This window comes from Ranitomeya variabilis, chromosome 2 (assembly GCF_051348905.1).
Source record: "Ranitomeya variabilis isolate aRanVar5 chromosome 2, aRanVar5.hap1, whole genome shotgun sequence".
NCBI classification, from domain to species: Eukaryota; Metazoa; Chordata; class Amphibia; order Anura; family Dendrobatidae; genus Ranitomeya; species Ranitomeya variabilis.
Window position 1 is genome coordinate 1,084,979,259 of NC_135233.1, and position 18,645 is coordinate 1,084,997,903.

An 18,645-nucleotide genomic window follows, 5' to 3' on the forward strand; every position below is an offset into this window, starting at 1 on the left:
GAGGCTACTTAGGGGATCACCACACAGTGAGGGACCATCAAACAAAGTGGGGATTACAGTGAGAAGGATATCATACAGTAAGGGGACCATCATACAGTGTGGGGATTACAGTGATAGGGCCATCATACAGTGAGGGGGCCATCATACAGTGTGGGAGCTAATATGGGGTCTTTGTACAGTGTGGAGGCCATCATACTGTGTTGGAGCCATCAAACAGTTTGGGAGCTACTAAGGGGGTCATTATACTGTGTGGGTGGTACTATACAGTGAGGGGGCATTATACTGTGTATAAGAGAGCATCATACTGTGAAGAGAGGAGCTGTACAGGGGGAGACTTGGGACATTATTATTACATGTAAAGTGGGCACTCAGCATTGGATATCATGAGGACTTTGTGGAGGTTGGGGATAGATGGGGCCATTCTGGAAATGTGAAAATTCAAATGTTACTTTGTTGTAATCTGTGCAGCTGAGTTATGGATGAAGAAGTTGTCATGTCGGTCTGGGCCAGATGGAGAGACAGGAATACTGAACTATTCCATCAGAAAGAACATCATCTATAGCTGTGCTGTAATCTCTTCTATGTTCTGCAGCACTGGTATCTACCACAATATGGTCACTATATGGCAGTAACATCAGTGTTGGTCTTTGCATAAAGATTCATTTCAGCAATATACCAAAAAAAAGAGCATGGTCCGCATCTCCAAAAATCATACATTGATCTAATGCCGCTAGGCAAAATATATATAACTGAACTTGAGGTTCTTAGTTTACATTCTGATGAGACTGTTTGAGGCCCACTGACACGTATCCCATGTGCCCTCCCTGTAATCTGGTCCTGATACTTATAGCTGTCAATTTTGCTTTGAAGGGGCTCGTTTCACCAAGGCATATGTACAGTGACTAGGTCATTATGGACATTATTCAAGAGGTCTTCTGTTTAGGACCTCATTTATTAGCCAAAGCTGGAATCTGAACATCCCTGGTGGACCAGGCCCTTCTTTATATTATGTAGTTGGTCATTCATATATGCAGATTCCCCAGCTGTAAAAAGAGGTGGTCAGATGGATGGCTTCACTCTCTGCCAGTGCATAATACTCTCCTTGATGTCTATGGGTGCAACAAAAGTGGTGTGAATAAGCCTTGAATGTCTTAGGTGGCACCTGTGAATTCCATTTGACTGTTCACATTTAGACAAATCAACTTGTAAATGCATAGCATTACTTAGATAAAGCATGAAATATACTTAAGCGCTGCATTCACAATTCTACAGGCCGATATTTCTTTCTTTATCTACTCTTTTTTTTAGCTATAGCAGGTACAGCAGATCGACTTTTCTATTTGTTCAGTGAGCAAGTGTTCACTCAGTATCCATTGACAGGTAGCAGAATTATAATTGCAGCTCCAGGGTATAGTAAATAATAATAAACTTATTAATGCAACTTTTATAATTTCATAAGTACCTGCTATTGCTTCGAAGAGTTGGCTCAACCACCATCAAAGAGGTAATATCCATAGGAATGGCGTTCTCAAGTTCTCCAGTCTGTAGTGCACTGATAATACTTTTTGCAATGTTCTGCAAGTTACCGTAGGTCAAAGGAGCACCGGGTTCTCCTGGTGGAACAATGTCACGTACCTCCACAACGAGCACTTCTATTAGACTTTCTTGTCTATGTCTGCCATGATCAACTTTTACAGGTGGCTCAGAGTGACGTTTGACTCGTGGTCTATCCTCATGTACCGGAGGGCAGTGCCGCTTTCTCTTTGCGTGGTTGTCCATCGTGGCTTTCAATGTTTCAGAACTTTCTTGTAAATTCTGCACTATAGTTACCTGAGATGGGGCAATGTCTAAAAATGTTGCCAGTTTTAATGGTAACTGGTTGTACAAGTCCTTGCTTGTTTCCAAACCCATGTAGAAAAATAAGTGGATGGATAGATTGGTCCATATTTCCACCGGCTCATCTCCTTGAAGAAGGACGTACAACAAATTCTCTCGGAAACTGAAAAAACTTGAAATTTGGTCGCCACTTTGTAAATTGGGCTGAAGGTCAGAGAAAATTGTTGAATATTTCTTGTCTTTCCACACGATATAACAACTTAGAGGAAAATCATAAAACAGCGCCAACATAAGTTTGGTAGAGTTCTGACAACCATTGAGACGGAGTCTAAGCCCCTTGGGAGTTGGGCCACTGAAACACACTTTAGAAATCTTTTTGGCTGGTAAAATAGAGTAAAATGTCTTGCTGTTTTTTTCACAGCAATAATCTGAAGAATTCTGTCCACTGACGAACACTTGGATAAAGTTATTGGTGACTGATATGACTGGGGAAACGGGCTCGGTGACATCTGAGATGACTTCGAGGATGACGACTGTGTGGTCAATCTGTTGGCACACGTGAGCCTGCCATTCAGATTGGTAGGAACAAAGATCATCGTTTTTGTAAATTCCTAGAGAGAAAATATGAATGTAGATATTAAGAAAAGTCTAGAATAAAGCATAATTTTTTCATAACTTTTAATGTTGTTGCCACGTAGGTTCCAGAAGATGTTTGGGTTTATCGACCTAGAGAACATTCTTCAAAGGTAGAAGAAAAAGATAAAAGGGAACAAGAAGCTACCGGGACAGAAGGACTAAAATCAAGAGGCATTACACAGTCCCTTGTGGCAATGTGCATACAACGATAAAAGAGTACAATGGTGGTATAATACCAAAATAGAGGTATGAGTCCAGGTAGCCACCAGCTGGTAATTACCCGGAGCCAAGCTGCCTTTAGAAAAAAAATAAAAAATGAACGCTAATTAGAAAGGTCTGTTTCTTTGGAACCCGTTGGCGGATTAAAAAAAGATTTTGGTGGAATCGGTCAACAATCTAATAAGTATAGCGGGTCGGCCCAATTTTAGATGTTAGGGAAAGAAGAATGGACCATGTTGGATTTAAACATGGCTGAATCTCTGCTCCTAAGAGAAATAAGTCACTGCTCTATTACGATGAAGTTAAGAGAAAACATGTCTTCTAACAGTTTTTTCATTTGTGTGGCCAGCATTATTCTCTACCAGTGGAGTAATACATGACCTACTATGCATGGCTTCCAATATAGGACTATATTGCACCCCCCACCTCCTATATACATAACGCTTTCATAATAAATAAAAAAAAAAGGGTATTATTGAACCACAATAGTAACAACTTGAACATTTTATAAATGTTTACATGATTTCCAGTTAAAAGAAATTCCCTTTATTTTCTTTTTTGAATGATCCAAAAGCATGGAACGCTCTTGATAAAATGAACCCGTGATTAGCAAATAAGGATGTGAACCTTAAAGAAGTCAATGTGATCAATCGATGGATTTGTGTTCTTTTTTTTGCCTACAAATATTTGCAAAATAAACAAAAATGTTCTTTTTTTAATGTCTTTTGTTTTTCCTTTTTTTTGTTTTTTGTGCTGTTTTGCCCTTTAAAGATACCTACAAGACTCTGGTGTAAGGACCTGATTATATCTATTTCTTGGAGAGATTTAATTGCCACTTAAATCCGAGAGTCTCCTTCAAACGCTGAACAGTTAACATGTTTTCGGTAGCTGCATAAAGAGATTCTCTCACTTGGGATATTCTCCTGCCAATCCTAATTTTCTGCGGCCTGTTGATTTTGATCACTTTTAAATGAAACCCACACTGGCCTTAGTAATCATAATGTCATTTGCGATTTCCCACAAAACACATTTATCCGCTAAGTAGCACATTGAAAAGAAAAAAACCTCTCCATGTACTCACCCTACAAAAGGCCTAATCGGATTACTTCATCATGGACCTCCAAGCAGGGGTCCTTGTAAGAGATCTGCCAGAGAAACAATACTGGGGTCTGCGAGCAGCTGACGCTCATAATGAAAGTGAAGAAGAGACACCAATGTAGCACGCGAGGGGCAGAAAGCAAAATCGCCCCCTAGGGTGTTTCCTCAAAGAGACTAGTCAGAATGGATAAAAAAAGACAACAAAGAATTCAAAACGATGAGCTACGAGAAGTTTCATATAATACAAGACAACCTAGGTGCTGTTTCATGTTAAGAAAATTGATTCCAAACTTTTTTTTTCCATCCAAGTCTATGGATTTAGAACTATAGACCTTTATGTCAAGAACTGGACATCAAATTCAAAAATACCACTCCATGTGCCAAGAACATGGTATTCGCTCTATTTTTGTATTTAACGCATGGAAATATTAGGTTACAGTGGTTGTCCAAGACTTTAAACATTGATGATCAACACTGTGATCGATTGGTCATCAATGTCTGATTGGGGGTGGTGCAACACTGGGTACCCCAGCCGATCAGTTGTTCCCAGTGCTCCATCAACTGTATAGCGGCCGTGGCTGGGTACTGCACATCCACCATCTATTCAAATCAATTGGGGGATGGATGTGCAGTGCCCGGTTGCAGCTACTATTTTGTCAACGAAGCTGTGCTGTACAACTCTGTCATGAATCCCCAATGGCTAGGGATAGCACAGGACAAGCAAAGTACAAATAAATAACGGACGAGCTCTAGGGTGATGGAACCTGGGCTGACCGCTGCCCTACGCCTGACAAACGCAACTAGAGATAGCCAGGGAGCGTGCCTACGTTGGTTCTAGACGCCACGCACCAGCCTAAGAGCTAACTAGTACTGCAGAGAAAATAAAGACCTCACTTGCCTCCAGAGGAATGAACCCCAAAAGATATAGTTGCCCCCTCACATGTATTGACGGTGAAATGAGAGGAAGGCACACACATAGAGATGATATATATAGATTTAGCAAATTGAGGCCCGCTGTAAACTAGAAAGCAGAACGATACAAAAGGGGACTGAGCGGTCAGCAAAAAACCCTAATCAAAAAACCATCCTGAGATTACAAGAACCCATGTGCTAACTCATGGCACATGGGGAGAACCTCAGTCCACTAGAGCAACCAGCTAGCATAGAGACATAATAAGCAAGCTGGACAAAAAACCAAACAACTGAAAATCAGCACTTAGCTTATCCTGAAAGATCTGGGAGCAGGTAGGCAGGAACCAAACAGAGCACATCTGAATACATTGATAGCCGGCAAGGGAATGACAGAAAGGCCAGGTAAAATAGGAAACACCCAGCCTCTGATGGACAGGTGGAAACCAAAGGCCGCAACCCACCAAAGTCACCCAGTACCAGCAGTAACCACCAGAGGGAGCCCACAAACAGTATCCACAATAGTACCCCCCCCTTGAGGAGGGGTCACCGAACCCTCACGAGAACCCCCAGGGCGATCAGGGTGAGCTCTATGGAAGGCGCGGACCAAATCAGTCGCATAAACATCGGAGGCGACCACCCAGGAATTATCCTCCTGACCATAACCCTTCCACTTAACCAAATACTGGAGTTTGCGTCTGGAAACACGAGAATCCAAGATCTTCTCAACAACATACTCCAATTCTCCCTCCACCAGCACCGGAGCAGGAGGCTCAACCGAAGGAACAACGGGCACCTCATACCTCCGCAACAACGACCGATGGAACACATTATGAATAGCAAACGATGCTGGGAGATCCAAACGAAAAGATACAGGGTTAAGAATCTCCGAGATCCTATAAGGACCGATGAACCGAGGCTTGAACTTAGGAGAAGAGACCTTCATAGGGACAAAACGAGAAGACAACCACACCAAATCCCCAACAAGAAGTCGGGGACCCACGCGGCGACGGCGATTAGCAAACTGCTGAGTCTTCTCCTGAGATAACTTCAAATTGTCCACCACCTGATTCCAAATCTGATGTAGCCTGTCCACCACCATGTCCACTCCAGGACAATCCGAAGACTCCACCTGACCAGAGGAAAAACGAGGATGAAACCCCGAATTACAAAAAAAAGGAGAGACCAACGTGGCAGAACTAGCCCGATTATTAAGAGCAAATTCGGCCAGTGGCAAAAAAGCAACCCAGTCATCTTGGTCAGCAGAAACAAAACACCTCAAATAAGTTTCCAAGGTCTGATTAGTTCGCTCCGTCTGGCCATTCGTCTGAGGATGGAATGCAGACGAGAAAGACAAATCAATGCCCATCTTGGCACAAAACGTCCGCCGTATCCCCAGACTTGCGACGTGCATTGCAGGAGTTTCAGGTGGATAAACCGGATCGTTGTCCACCAGAAAGACTGTTTGTTCCGGATGATTGGACCAGTAGAGTCATCTCCGAGGTCCATTCTTCTGTGTTGGCTGGTCATCCTGGAATATTTGGTACTAGAGACTTGGTGGCCAGGTCTTTTTGGTGGCCTTCCTTGTCTAGGGATGTGCGTACCTTTGTGCAGTCTTGTGAAGTGTGTGCTCGAGCTAAGCCTTGCTGTTCTCGGGCTAGTGGGTTGTTGTTATCCTTGCCCATCCCGAAGAGGCCTTGGACGCACATTTCCATGGATTTTATTTCTGATCTCCCGGTTTCACAGAAAATGTCTGTTATCTGGGTTGTGTGTGACCGCTTTTCTAAGATGGTTCATTTGGTGCCCTTGCCTAAGTTGCCTTCCTCCTCTGAGTTGGTCCCTTTATTTTTTCAGAACGTGGTTCGTTTGCATGGGATTCCGGAGAATATCGTTTCTGACAGGGGATCCCAGTTTGTGTCTAGATTTTACTGTCATGAATCCCCAATGGCTAGGGATAGCACAGGACAAGCAAAGTACAAATAAATAACGGACGAGCTCTAGGGTGATGGAACCTGGGCTGACCGCTGCCCTACGCCTGACAAACGCAACTAGAGATAGCCAGGGAGCGTGCCTACGTTGGTTCTAGACGCCACGCACCAGCCTAAGAGCTAACTAGTACTGCAGAGAAAATAAAGACCTCACTTGCCTCCAGAGGAATGAACCCCAAAAGATATAGTTGCCCCCTCACATGTATTGACGGTGAAATGAGAGGAAGGCACACACATAGAGATGATATATATAGATTTAGCAAATTGAGGCCCGCTGTAAACTAGAAAGCAGAACGATACAAAAGGGGACTGAGCGGTCAGCAAAAAACCCTAATCAAAAAACCATCCTGAGATTACAAGAACCCATGTGCCAACTCATGGCACATGGGGAGAACCTCAGTCCACTAGAGCAACCAGCTAGCATAGAGACATAATAAGCAAGCTGGACAAAAAACCAAACAACTGAAAATCAGCACTTAGCTTATCCTGAAAGATCTGGGAGCAGGTAGGCAGGAACCAAACAGAGCACATCTGAATACATTGATAGCCGGCAAGGGAATGACAGAAAGGCCAGGTAAAATAGGAAACACCCAGCCTCTGATGGACAGGTGGAAACCAAAGGCCGCAACCCACCAAAGTCACCCAGTACCAGCAGTAACCACCAGAGGGAGCCCACAAACAGAATCCACAACACAACTCTATCTGAGCAGTTCCGGATGCCACCGACACTGGGAACAGCTGATCTGTTGGGGTGCCAGGTGTTGCACCTGAGCCGATCAGACACTGATGACCTGTAATGATTCCACGACTCAGTGTGTCTCAGTATGCAATGATTGACAGCTCAGTCATCCAGTCTGGTGCAGCTCCGTGCTGAGCTGTCTGTGCAGTGATTGACAGCTCAGCTGTCCAGTCTAAAGAATGGGCGTGCTGAGCTGTCTGTGCTTTATTGACAGGTCCGCAGTCCAGCCTGAGACTAAGAAGTGTTGCCCCGTCGTCAGATGAGTCCTGTACCCTTGATGACTTAGCTATTTAACTAGGATGGCAGTCCCAAAAAGCTTCAGCTCAGTGTGGTTTTGATCTCTCTGATTAGTGTCTTGCTTGTTGATCTATCTCTGCCTAACCTCTGACCTCTTTCTGACCATCCGTTTGCCTAACCCTTGTGCTCTGATCCGCTATCCTCCTGGTATTTTGACCTTACATGATTACCTGACTACGCCTTTGTCTCTTCCCTGTTTATGACGTACCCTCCGGGCTATTGACCTCAAACTCATTGACTATCCCAACTCACGGATTGTCCGTGAGATGTGACTCAGCATCACATGACCAATTTTAAGGATAGGCAATCAATGTTAAACGCCCGGACAATCCTTTTAATCAAAAATGATACATTTGTTGAGCAGATGTTTTGGCTTTAGATATTCTTTCTTTTAACACGAATGCTCAAGTTTAACATTCATGCATATTTAAGTCTATCTAAGGGAAAAAAAAATAGGAATTTGAGCCATCAAGTCTTTTTGAAACTACACTTCTTGTTAGCACAGCTATACAGTACAAGGTCAGAAGATAGAATTGGTTTTTGGCCCTCAAAGAGAATCTCTCAGCAGTATTTTGGATCGTAACATTAAGACGCGGCTGTAATGGCACTTTCATGTACAGTAAATTGATACTCATTTGAAGAAATCACTTTGCCATTCTCCAGTAATCACTCATTGAAGCTGTATGCTAATGAGGCACAAGTGCAGAGAGAATGGACATTGCACTTGGCCTTCTCCAGCCAATGAGGTTATTATTAATCGACCCCGCCTGTCTCCGGTGTTTGATTGACAGTTCACTTCTTTTTCAGTGACCACATTCCAGCAGATTCAACACTAGTCTATAAAGTGTTGCATCCTGTCATTTCCATTGGTCTAGTGCCCTTTCTGCTCCCTTGTGGTGTAGAGATTTTTATAATTCCAGAAGCTCCAGAACCGGGTAATGCCTGGTGATCCAGAGCCCTTTGTAAGCCCTTTTAGTCTAGTGGCCTTTATAATCCCAGGTGATCCAGTGTTTTTTTGTATTCCCTGCTAGGCTAGTGCGCTTTGTAATCCATGATGGGTTAGTGCTCTTTGTAAAGTTCCCCATACACATTAGACAAAGGTGGACTAACAAACAATTATTCATTGGTGATACAAAAAGGATCTCATGCTGCATTGGCCTTGTTGAGATTTTTTGCCCACTCATGCAACCAAAGCTTATTATTGAATGAAAAAATCCAACATACCTGATCAGAGTTTTGAAAGAAAACCGCCGTTTGTCGGTCAGGCATTGGGTGAAAGAAGCAAACATTTGTTTCATTAAAATAGTCAACATTCAATCATCATGGTCAAAATTTGCTGACTTTTTCCTTTTGTACATATAGGCCTGTAATGTATAAATACAGCACTGAATGCGACGAAGGAAGTAGTTTGAAAATATTACAGAAAGTCAATTGAAAAGGGGTGCAAAAGGTGCCATAAGCAGTAGCAGTGGCAGATTCAGTGTGATAGATCAGTGATACGATGTAGCCAACATCTGTTTTGCTGCACTTGAGTTGTAATTGCAATTTTTCTTCATTCTTAATGCACTAGTAAGCAGCAGCAAGTCACAGGATAAAAAATCTGAAACCAGTGTCAGAGATCAGAAACAACTTTGCTGTGTTTTTTAATTTCTTGTACAACTTATACTGTGAAGAGGAGGAATTACTATTTTTTTAAAAATACAAAAGAAAATTCCCAAAGATATATCTGTGACCGTCTAACTCGCAAAGTGTGCGTGTCATAAACAATTTTTTATTGTTTGCTTTACCAGTCAAATTTAACATCCATGCGTGCCACAGCAATAGAGTGCCCTGTGCTGACTTTTTCAGTCAGTGTTCTGTGCAGAATGGTCTGCCTGATCATAAATTACTAAAATAAATAATTGTGGGCTGTTTTTTTATTTAAAAAATGAAAAGTTTATCAGGTGAGATTGAAAAGGGTTGCATACAATCCTAGGAGACCTCACAGTGTTGGACACAGTCTTTTAGGGCAATTAGAGGCTTTGCCATATTACATATTTTGTACAAAGTCATCAAACCTGGCAAATTTGAATTTCTAAAGATTTCATCATCCCTAATATTTAGTGTCGATATGAACTGAAAAAAGCATGCGCAATATATTCTATTGTGGGGTTTATCATTTTTAGACATAGTCTAACAGGAAAATGACAATTTAATAAAGGTAGATATGATATAATTATAAGGTGAAATTAACAGCAGTTGGAAGGGAGCATAGTTATGGTGAAGAGGCATGGTGAAGACTATAACTGACTTTGTAATAGTACGAAAATTATGACAATTCTTTCATTGGTCTCTGGCTGCAACACCAGATCTTCTTTTAAAGTTTTATTAAATTATTCCAGAATACTTAACTGCTACTTTTTTTTATTCAAGTTTTATTTTTAAAGCACCACTCCAGTGTTTAGGATTCTTTTCCAGCTCTGAAGTGGTGCTACTAACGTAAGGTCCCTGTCCCTAGTCTTATACTAACCCGCTACTGTGACGTTAGTCACTTCTCACAGCTTAGCCGTGAGTCAGAGTGGTCACGGAGTCCAAGGTCAGAAGCCAGGAGGATACATCATAAAGAGAAGGAAGAGATAAAAGTGTAGTCAGGTAACGTTCTGAGGTCAGAGTACCGGGAGTATAACGGATCAGAACTGAAGGGGCTAAACAGGTGGATGGCCAGAACGAAGTCCAGAGTCAGGCAACAGATCAAAAATATAGAACTCAAGGTACAGGGAGCACAAATCACAAACCTCACAAGATGAATGTACGTCTGACAGTGGTCTGGGAGAAGCTGCTCAGTTATGTAGGCATGGCCATTACTCGAGATAGTGAACACCTGAGACGGTCGACGCCTCCCAGTCACAGATAGTCGAGCTGTCGAAAAACACATCGACAACTCAAAACGCCCCTGAACCAGACTGGATGGTTATGCTGTTAATCAAAGTACTGACAGCTTCAGCACACCCCTGTACCAGATTGGATGGCCGAGCTATCAATAACTGCATCCCAGACACCCTGAGGGATGGAACCGGGACAGTACCCCCTCTTCTAGGGGGGTCACCGGACCCCCAGGTTTCCCAGGAAATTTTAGATGGAAGGCCCTGACTAACCGATTTGCCTTCACATCTCGAGCAGGGAACCAGGATCTCTCCTTTGGTCCATATCCCCTCCAGTGGATGAGGTACTAGAGGGAATTACGGACCCTCCAGGAATCCAGAACCCTCTGAACCTCATACTGCAGGCCACCATGAACTGAAATCAGAGGCAGGGATGAGGGATACAATGCAGAAGGTACATACTCATTTAATAGGGATTTATGGAATACATTCATGCCAAGGGATGGAGGAAGCTTTAACCTAAATGCCACAGGATTGACCACCTCTAGGATCTCATATGGACCAATAAACTTTGGACCCAACTTTGCTGATGGCTTTTTAAGTTTAATGTTCCTAGACGGCAACCAAACCTTATCCCCAATCTTAAAAGCAAGACCCCCGATCGTCTTCTATCGGCCTTACGTTTTTGACGAATCTGGGCAGTCCCAATATTCTTTTTAACCTCCCTCCAGACCACCCCAAGTCTCTGCACAACGTCCTCCATCCCAGCGCATTCATAACTGATCCTGGAAAATTAGCCAAAATGGGGATGAAAACCATAATTACAGAGAATAATGGTGAGGTTCCGGTAGATTGATTTTACTCAACTGTTGAAAGCAAACTCAGCGAGAGGTAAAAACAAAGACCAGTCCTCCTGTTGTGCTGCCACAAAGCACCTTAAATTTTTTTTAAATCATTGATTTGTCCTCTCAGTCTGACCATTGGTTTCAGGGTGATAAGCAGATGAAAATGACAAGTCAATCCTTAGTGTAACGACTGCGACCACAGATGCGGCCTAGCCAATGCCTCCACTTCACCAGATGACATCATGACGACATGGGGCGAATGTCCCTAGTGGGAACGGACTGTGGACCCACTGGACTCACTGGCAGCAAGCAGGGTCTGTGGCAGCTGAGCATATGGACAATATGGCGATATGCAGAACTACACTACACCGCACAACTTCAGGTATGAAGAAACAAGTTTACTTAAATGAAAACACAGTACATAAACAAAACATAATGATGCCAGGATCGCGATTCCGCACATCACAGGATAACAGACGAAGGCAGGAGGAAATCACGGGTTGATGCAGTCCAGGGTTATCTGGCATGGGTATACTAGGATGGCCTCTCTCTCAGGCCTCAAGCGTAGCATAGGCTCAGCAGGAGAACATCAGACACCAAACTCAGACAGACATCAGACGATGGCAGGGGTCATCACGGGTTGATGCAGTCCAGGTCATCTGGCATGGGTATACTAGGATGGCCTCTCTCTCTGGCCTCAGGCATAGCACAGGCTCACAGGAGAACATCAGACACCAACCCAGGACAGACGTCATCACAGGGTGGACCTCGGGGAACATCGCGTCACAGGCAGAACATCAGGACATCGGACACAGACTGAACATCAGGACATCGGATACTGACTGGACATCCAGACACAGGCTGGACCTCAGGTCATCAGACTCAGATTGGACATCAGGTCATTGGACACAGGCTGGACATCTGGACACAGGCTGGACCTCAGGACATCGGACTCAGATAGGACGTCAGATCATCAGACACAAGCTGAACAGCTGGACAGAGGCTGGACCTCAGGACATCAGGACACAGGCTGGACATCAGAACATAGGACACAGGCAGGGCTTCAGGACATCAGGACACAGGCTGGACATCAGGATACAGGTTGGACATCAGAACATCGGACACGGGCAGGACATCAGGGCATAGGACACAGGCAGGACACGGGATAGACATCTGGGACACTGGGTGGGCAGCCCAGGTCGTCAGCTACATAAGGACATCAGGGATACCGGATAGACATCTGGGACACTGGTGTGGCAGCCCAGGTCACCGGCTGGGACACGGATGACACAGGACCAGACAGCAGAGATTTTGCTTTCATCGCCACAGCTGTACGATTTGTGGCTGCTAGACAGGCTGAATACATGAGGGGATTCTCTAGCAAACAGGCATTCCTCACATGTATTCAGCCTGGCTAGCAGCCACAAATCATGCAGCTGAGGCGATGAAAACTAAATATCTGAGCACTACAAAATACTCGGAGACCACCCAAGCGTGCTCTGGGAAACCTGAGCAACGAGTATACTCGCTTATCATTAAACAGGACACGAACAGATCTGGGTACTCAGTCCCCAGAGCAGGCGGAAGTACAGGCATCAGCTTTCCTAGAACTGAACGCTGGAAGAACAGGAGCTGAACACCTCACATACAAGGCAAAACTCAGAAACACAATACAATGCTCTGGCAATGCCCAACAGGAAAGAGAGAGTTTATATAGGAGCTGTCCCTCAGCAATAGGCTGAGGAAAGCAACACAGGTGCACACACTATCCCTAATAAAAGCAGGGAAGGTGTGGCCACGTGCACCCTAAGCACAAACAGAAACCATTACAGCACAGTCAGCACAGGAACTGAGGCTTAGGGCACCTGGCAGCGACTGCAAGCCGGAACACACGTGGAAGTCATGCCCCTGCTGCAGAGGACCTTGAAACCCACGGATAGCTGCCACAGCGGCAGCCAGGGACCGCACATGCGAATGGCCATGCAGCAGAGCAAATACATCACAACACATGTACAGCTATGCAGCGGGACAGGGCACTGAGCTGCAGCCATACAGGTAGCAGACAACAGTATCCCTGAACATTAGGAGGAGATGAGCAAGGGTTAAAGCAGAGACATGTAGAGCAACGCCGAAGAAACAAGGTATAACCCCAACGGCGTTACACCTAGTTTATTGCCAAAAGCTCTCCAAAATTTAGAGACAAATTGTACTCCCCTGTCAGACACAATGTTCAGAGGGATCCCATGTAACCTTGCAATATGAGAAATAAACAACCTGGAGAGTGTCTCTGCATTAAGTAATCCTGACAAAGGAACAAAATGACCTTGTTTGCTGAATCGATCAACTACCACCCAAATAGCAGTCTTCCCATCAGACAGAGGCAAATTTGTAATGAAATCCATGGACAAATGAGTCCATTGTCTTTCAGAACTAGGCAATGGAGCCAATTCCCCCACCATGCGTCTATAACTGACTTTGGTGCTTTCGAAAACTTCACAAGCAGATACAAAATATTTAATATCCTTATGCATGGATAGCCACTAAAAAAGTCTAGCGATGGCTTTCCTTGTGGCAGTAACCCCAGGATGGCCACTTAAACGGAATCATGAAATTCCTGTAACACCCGCAACCTTAGGTAAACAGGCACAAATAATTTGGATCCTGGGGAAGTAGAAGGACTGGGCTTTACAGATCTCCTCTTCCAGCTCCGAGGTTACCATAGACACCACAATACCCTGAGGAATAATGGACGATGGAGGTTCTGGAGGAGAAATGAAATCAAGACTACAAGATAAAGCATCAGCTTTCACATTCTTAGACCCTGGCCTGAATGTAATAGAAAAATTAAATTGAGAGAAAAACAAGGACCATCTAGCCTGTCTAGGAGTTAACCTTTTAGCCGATTCAATTTATGCTAAATTCTTGTGATCCGTGATCACCGTAACTGGATGAACCGCCCGCTCCAAAAAATGCCTCCATTCCTCAAAGGCCAATTTGATGGCAAGTAACTCCCGATTCCCAACATCATAATTTCTCTCCGCCGGTGAAAATTTTTTAGAAAGAAAAGCACATGGATGCAGATTAGTCAGAGTTTTGGGCCCCTGCGATAAGACCAATCCGATCTCCTGGGCATCCACCTCCACAATGAACGGTTCTTGGAGATCAGGTTGGATCAGAATGGGTGCAGACAAAAAACACTCTTTCAATCTTTCAAAAGTCCTGATAGCCCATGGCAACCAAACCTTTAGATTCGCCTCCTTATGAGGTTGAACCCAATCAATTATGGTCTGCACCTTTCCAGGTCCATCTTAAACCCTTCTGCTGATGAGACAAATCCAAAGAAAGAGATTTCCTGAACATTAAAAACACATTTCCCTAACTTAGCAAACACAGAGTTCTCCCTCAGTCTCTGTAACACTACACGTACATGTTCTTGGTGAGTGTTCAAGTCTGGCGTGACAATTAGAATGTCATCAAGGTATATTACAACAAATCTTCCAATGCAATCAGAGAAAATATCATTCAAAAAATTCTGAAACACAACATGTGCATTAGATAATCCGAAAAGGCATGACAAGGTTTTGAAACAGACCCTCAGACGTTAAAAAACACCATTTTCCACTCATCACCCTTTCGAATGAGTATCAAATTGTAAACCCCCCTAAGATCAAGTTTAGAAAACACTCTGGCCCCCAAAAGCTGATTATATAGGTCGGGGACGAGTGGAAGTGGGTAGGTATTTTTAACCATGATCTTGTTTAGTTCTCGGAAATCAAGGCAAGGAAGGAGACCTCCATCTTTCTTTTTAACAAAGAAAAATCCAGCAACTACAGGGGAGGAGGAAGGACGGATATGACCTTTCCATTATCTTTTGTTCACATATTCCTTCATGGCAGTCCGTTCAGGCCCCAACAAATTGTAAAGGCAAGCTTTAGGCAATTTGGCGCCAGCAATAAGATCGCACAATCATAGGGATGATGGGAAGGTAGTATATCCGCCTCTTTTTCCGAGAGCACATCTCCAAAATCCTTCAGGTACTCCGGAAAACCCTCCAGACTTGCGGAGCATATTTGTACATTTCATACACATTTCTTGGAACAGTTGGGACTCCATTTCACAATCTCCTTCAGACACCAATCAATAATTGGATTGTGAGTCTGCAACCATGGAAACCCCAACACCAATCCAGCAGGTAAATTATCCAACACAAAAAAGGAGATGGACTCAAAGTGGAGTGCACCCACTTGGAGAGTGAAATCCACTGTTGCTCTATTGACCAAATTGTGAGCCAACAGTGTCTTGCCAAGTGCAATGACTTGAATGGATCTTTCTAAACTAACTGTTCCTAACCCCAACTTTAAACCCAGTCATGAATCAATAAAGTTAGCAGCAGACCCACAGTCTATGAACGCAATTGTTGATAACACCTGGTTCCCGAAGGAAATCATTGCATGAATCAGTACTTTGTCAGAGGAAGAAAAAGGTACCTGGGAGTCTGGGTGACCTCCTCGGTCGTCACCCAGACTCAGACGTTCTCCTGATGGTTTGGTGGTTTGAGGACGAGTTGGGCAATTCTTAAGAAAATGTCCAAAGAGACCACAGTATATAGAGTCCAAGATCTTGTCTCTGTTTTCCTTCCGCAAGACGAAGACTGAGAACTCTAACCTCAGGTAAATGGACCTGCTCTGGGGAAGTAAAACATGCGGCCTGCTTTTTACCTTGTCTCTCAGCTGTGTGACTCCCCTGTGCCAGGTTCATGATCTTAGCCTCAGCGACCTGGAGTCTGTCGGGTTCGTCATAGATCAGACCTAAACTGTCAAAAAGGCATCAATGGAAAACCTTTCTGGGGCTTGTGGAGACAAAAAAAATGCCCAGGTCTGAGGGCCCCTCACAGTAGGGACATGATTGTTCCCACCCGCTTGAACTACTCCCCTGATGACCAGGGCCGCAGGGTGAAAAATAACTTACAGCTCTCCCTGAATACCCTAATCTGCTCTTTCTCTCCCGAAAATTTATCAGGGAGGGATATGTCTGGTTTGGGAGAGACCAACTGTACATCAGAGGATACTGACGTCACAGTCACTGCCGGCAGTGGGGGGCTTCATCAAGTTATTTATCTGACCCTGCAACTTATATTGCAATGACTCCAGGCTCTATCAATCCTTCTCCAGATCCTGAGTCATCTGCATCAAATTCGCCACCTGGTCACAAAGCGTGCGTGTGAACAGGATCCATACTGGCGAAAAAGAAAAACGTAGCGACCAGACGTAATGTGATGCTAGTCACTTCTCATGGAGAGTGGTCAGAGAGTCCAAGGTCAGAAACCAGGAGGGTACGTCATAAACAGGAGGAAGAGACAATAGCGTAGTCAGGCAACGTTCCGAGGTCAGAGTACTGGGAGTATAACGGATCAGAAATGAAGGGGTTAAACAGGTGGATGGTCAGAACAAAGTCCAAAGTCAGGAAACAGATCAAGCATATAGAACTCAAGTCATAGGGAGCACAAAGCACAAACCTCACAAGATGAATGTACATCTGTAGTGGTCTGGGAGAAGCTGCTCAGTTAAGTAGGCATGGCCATCACCCGGGATAGTGAACACCTGACAGAGCCGAAGCCTCCCAGTCACAGATTGGCTAGTCGAGTTGTCAATAAACATACGGACAGCTCAGCACGTCCCTGAACCAGACTGGACGGTTATGCTGTCAATCAAAGTACTGACAGCTTCAGCATATCCCTGAACCAGATTGGACAGCTGAGCTGTCAGTAACTGCATCCCAGACACCCTGAGGTTGGAACTGTGACAGCTACCAACTCCACCTTTAATCAACGCCACTCCGATCCCACGGCACCATCTTGTGACCACAACTTCTGACAGAACAGAAGTCAAAAGTAACGGTCACAGGCAAATGAGACAGAACAGCCTTTTTGCTCCGGCTCACTCCAGCAAAACACTGGTGTGATGCATCGGGTCACAACCTGATGAAGACCGTCAGGAGCGGCAAGGATAGAAGGTGAAAACAAGGTTTAAAACAAAACAAAAAAGAATATGAACTAAATAAAAAAATACTGGAGTAGTGCTGTAAAGAAAATTGCCTTTGTGCAAAAAATAGTCTAAAAAAACAGCTAAAAAAGATAAGAAATAAAAAACATGTCTAAAACCATTTAAAACGTTAACAAAAAATTCATAATAAAGTAATTAAGTAAAATGTTTAAAACAAAAAATTGACAAAGAATATTAATGAAAAAAAGCTTAAAAATAAAAAAAGATACAGTAATAAAAGAATCAAAGTGTAAAACTCCGATAAATAAAACAATACATTTATTTATCAAATGTATCATAAAATGTGCAGAATTGTGATCATGGGTAAATCTAAATTCCTTCCTACAACATTAAAAAGCATAGGAAAGGCAGATTTTTTTTCTCCGACCCCCCTGTGATTTCTTATGATACAAAGGAGTTGTGTTGATCTTCACAGGCTGCTTTAAAACTGTCAGCCTCGCCGGGCCTAATGTACAAATGCAATTTCGGACTCTCGCCATAAAGTGAAGAAGCCATCACCTCGCTACCATCTGTTTTGGGCTGCACGGTAATTTCAGTGGACGAGCAGAACAAGAAACGAATGCCACACTCAGCTCTGAGCTGTGGATATAATGAGATTTGAAAGGGAAGTCCCGGACGTTACAAATCAGAGCCATATGTGACTATTTCCTGTGTCAGATCCTTTCTCATAACCAGCACACTGATTTTTTTTTTTACTTTTTTTTGTGCTTTTTTTTTTTCCCCTCTCATGACCCCACACCATGACTCTGAAATCTTTCATGGCTGCTTATCGGCCTCAGGCCTTTCCAAGGCAGTTGCATAAATAAATGGCTTTGACAGCAAGCATCATAAGAGTTTGCGGTAATGCGTGTTCACCACAAGTGCTTCTACAGCACAGCACTGACGAGAGAACAAAAAAGGGAATGACAGTATTTTGTTACTACTTGAAGGGGAATATAAAAAAAAAGTTCCCTGACAAGTCGCGAAAGAATTAAGTCAAATAAACAGGAATTACGTGACAACCAAAATTTGCAATTTTTGTAAAAAAAAAATAGTTCGAAAGACTAAAAAGAAAAATTGAAAAATGTTGACGCTTAATAAATAAACATACAATAAAAAATGCCTTTCTGCCTGAAAATGTTGGAATATTTTTTTTTTGCTTTTGTATCTTGTAAT

General features: G+C 43.6%; 1 protein-coding gene across 1 annotated transcript in view; it reads right to left on the reverse strand.

Moving 5' to 3' along the window:
• PKHD1 (PKHD1 ciliary IPT domain containing fibrocystin/polyductin) overlaps positions 1 to 18,645 on the reverse strand; it is a 785,044-nt gene that overhangs the window by 97,640 nt on the left and 668,759 nt on the right. The window contains exon 59 of the mRNA XM_077281797.1: positions 1,463 to 2,447. Coding sequence (XP_077137912.1) covers positions 1,463 to 2,447 — 985 coding nt within the window. The remainder of the gene's footprint in view (positions 1 to 1,462; positions 2,448 to 18,645) is intronic.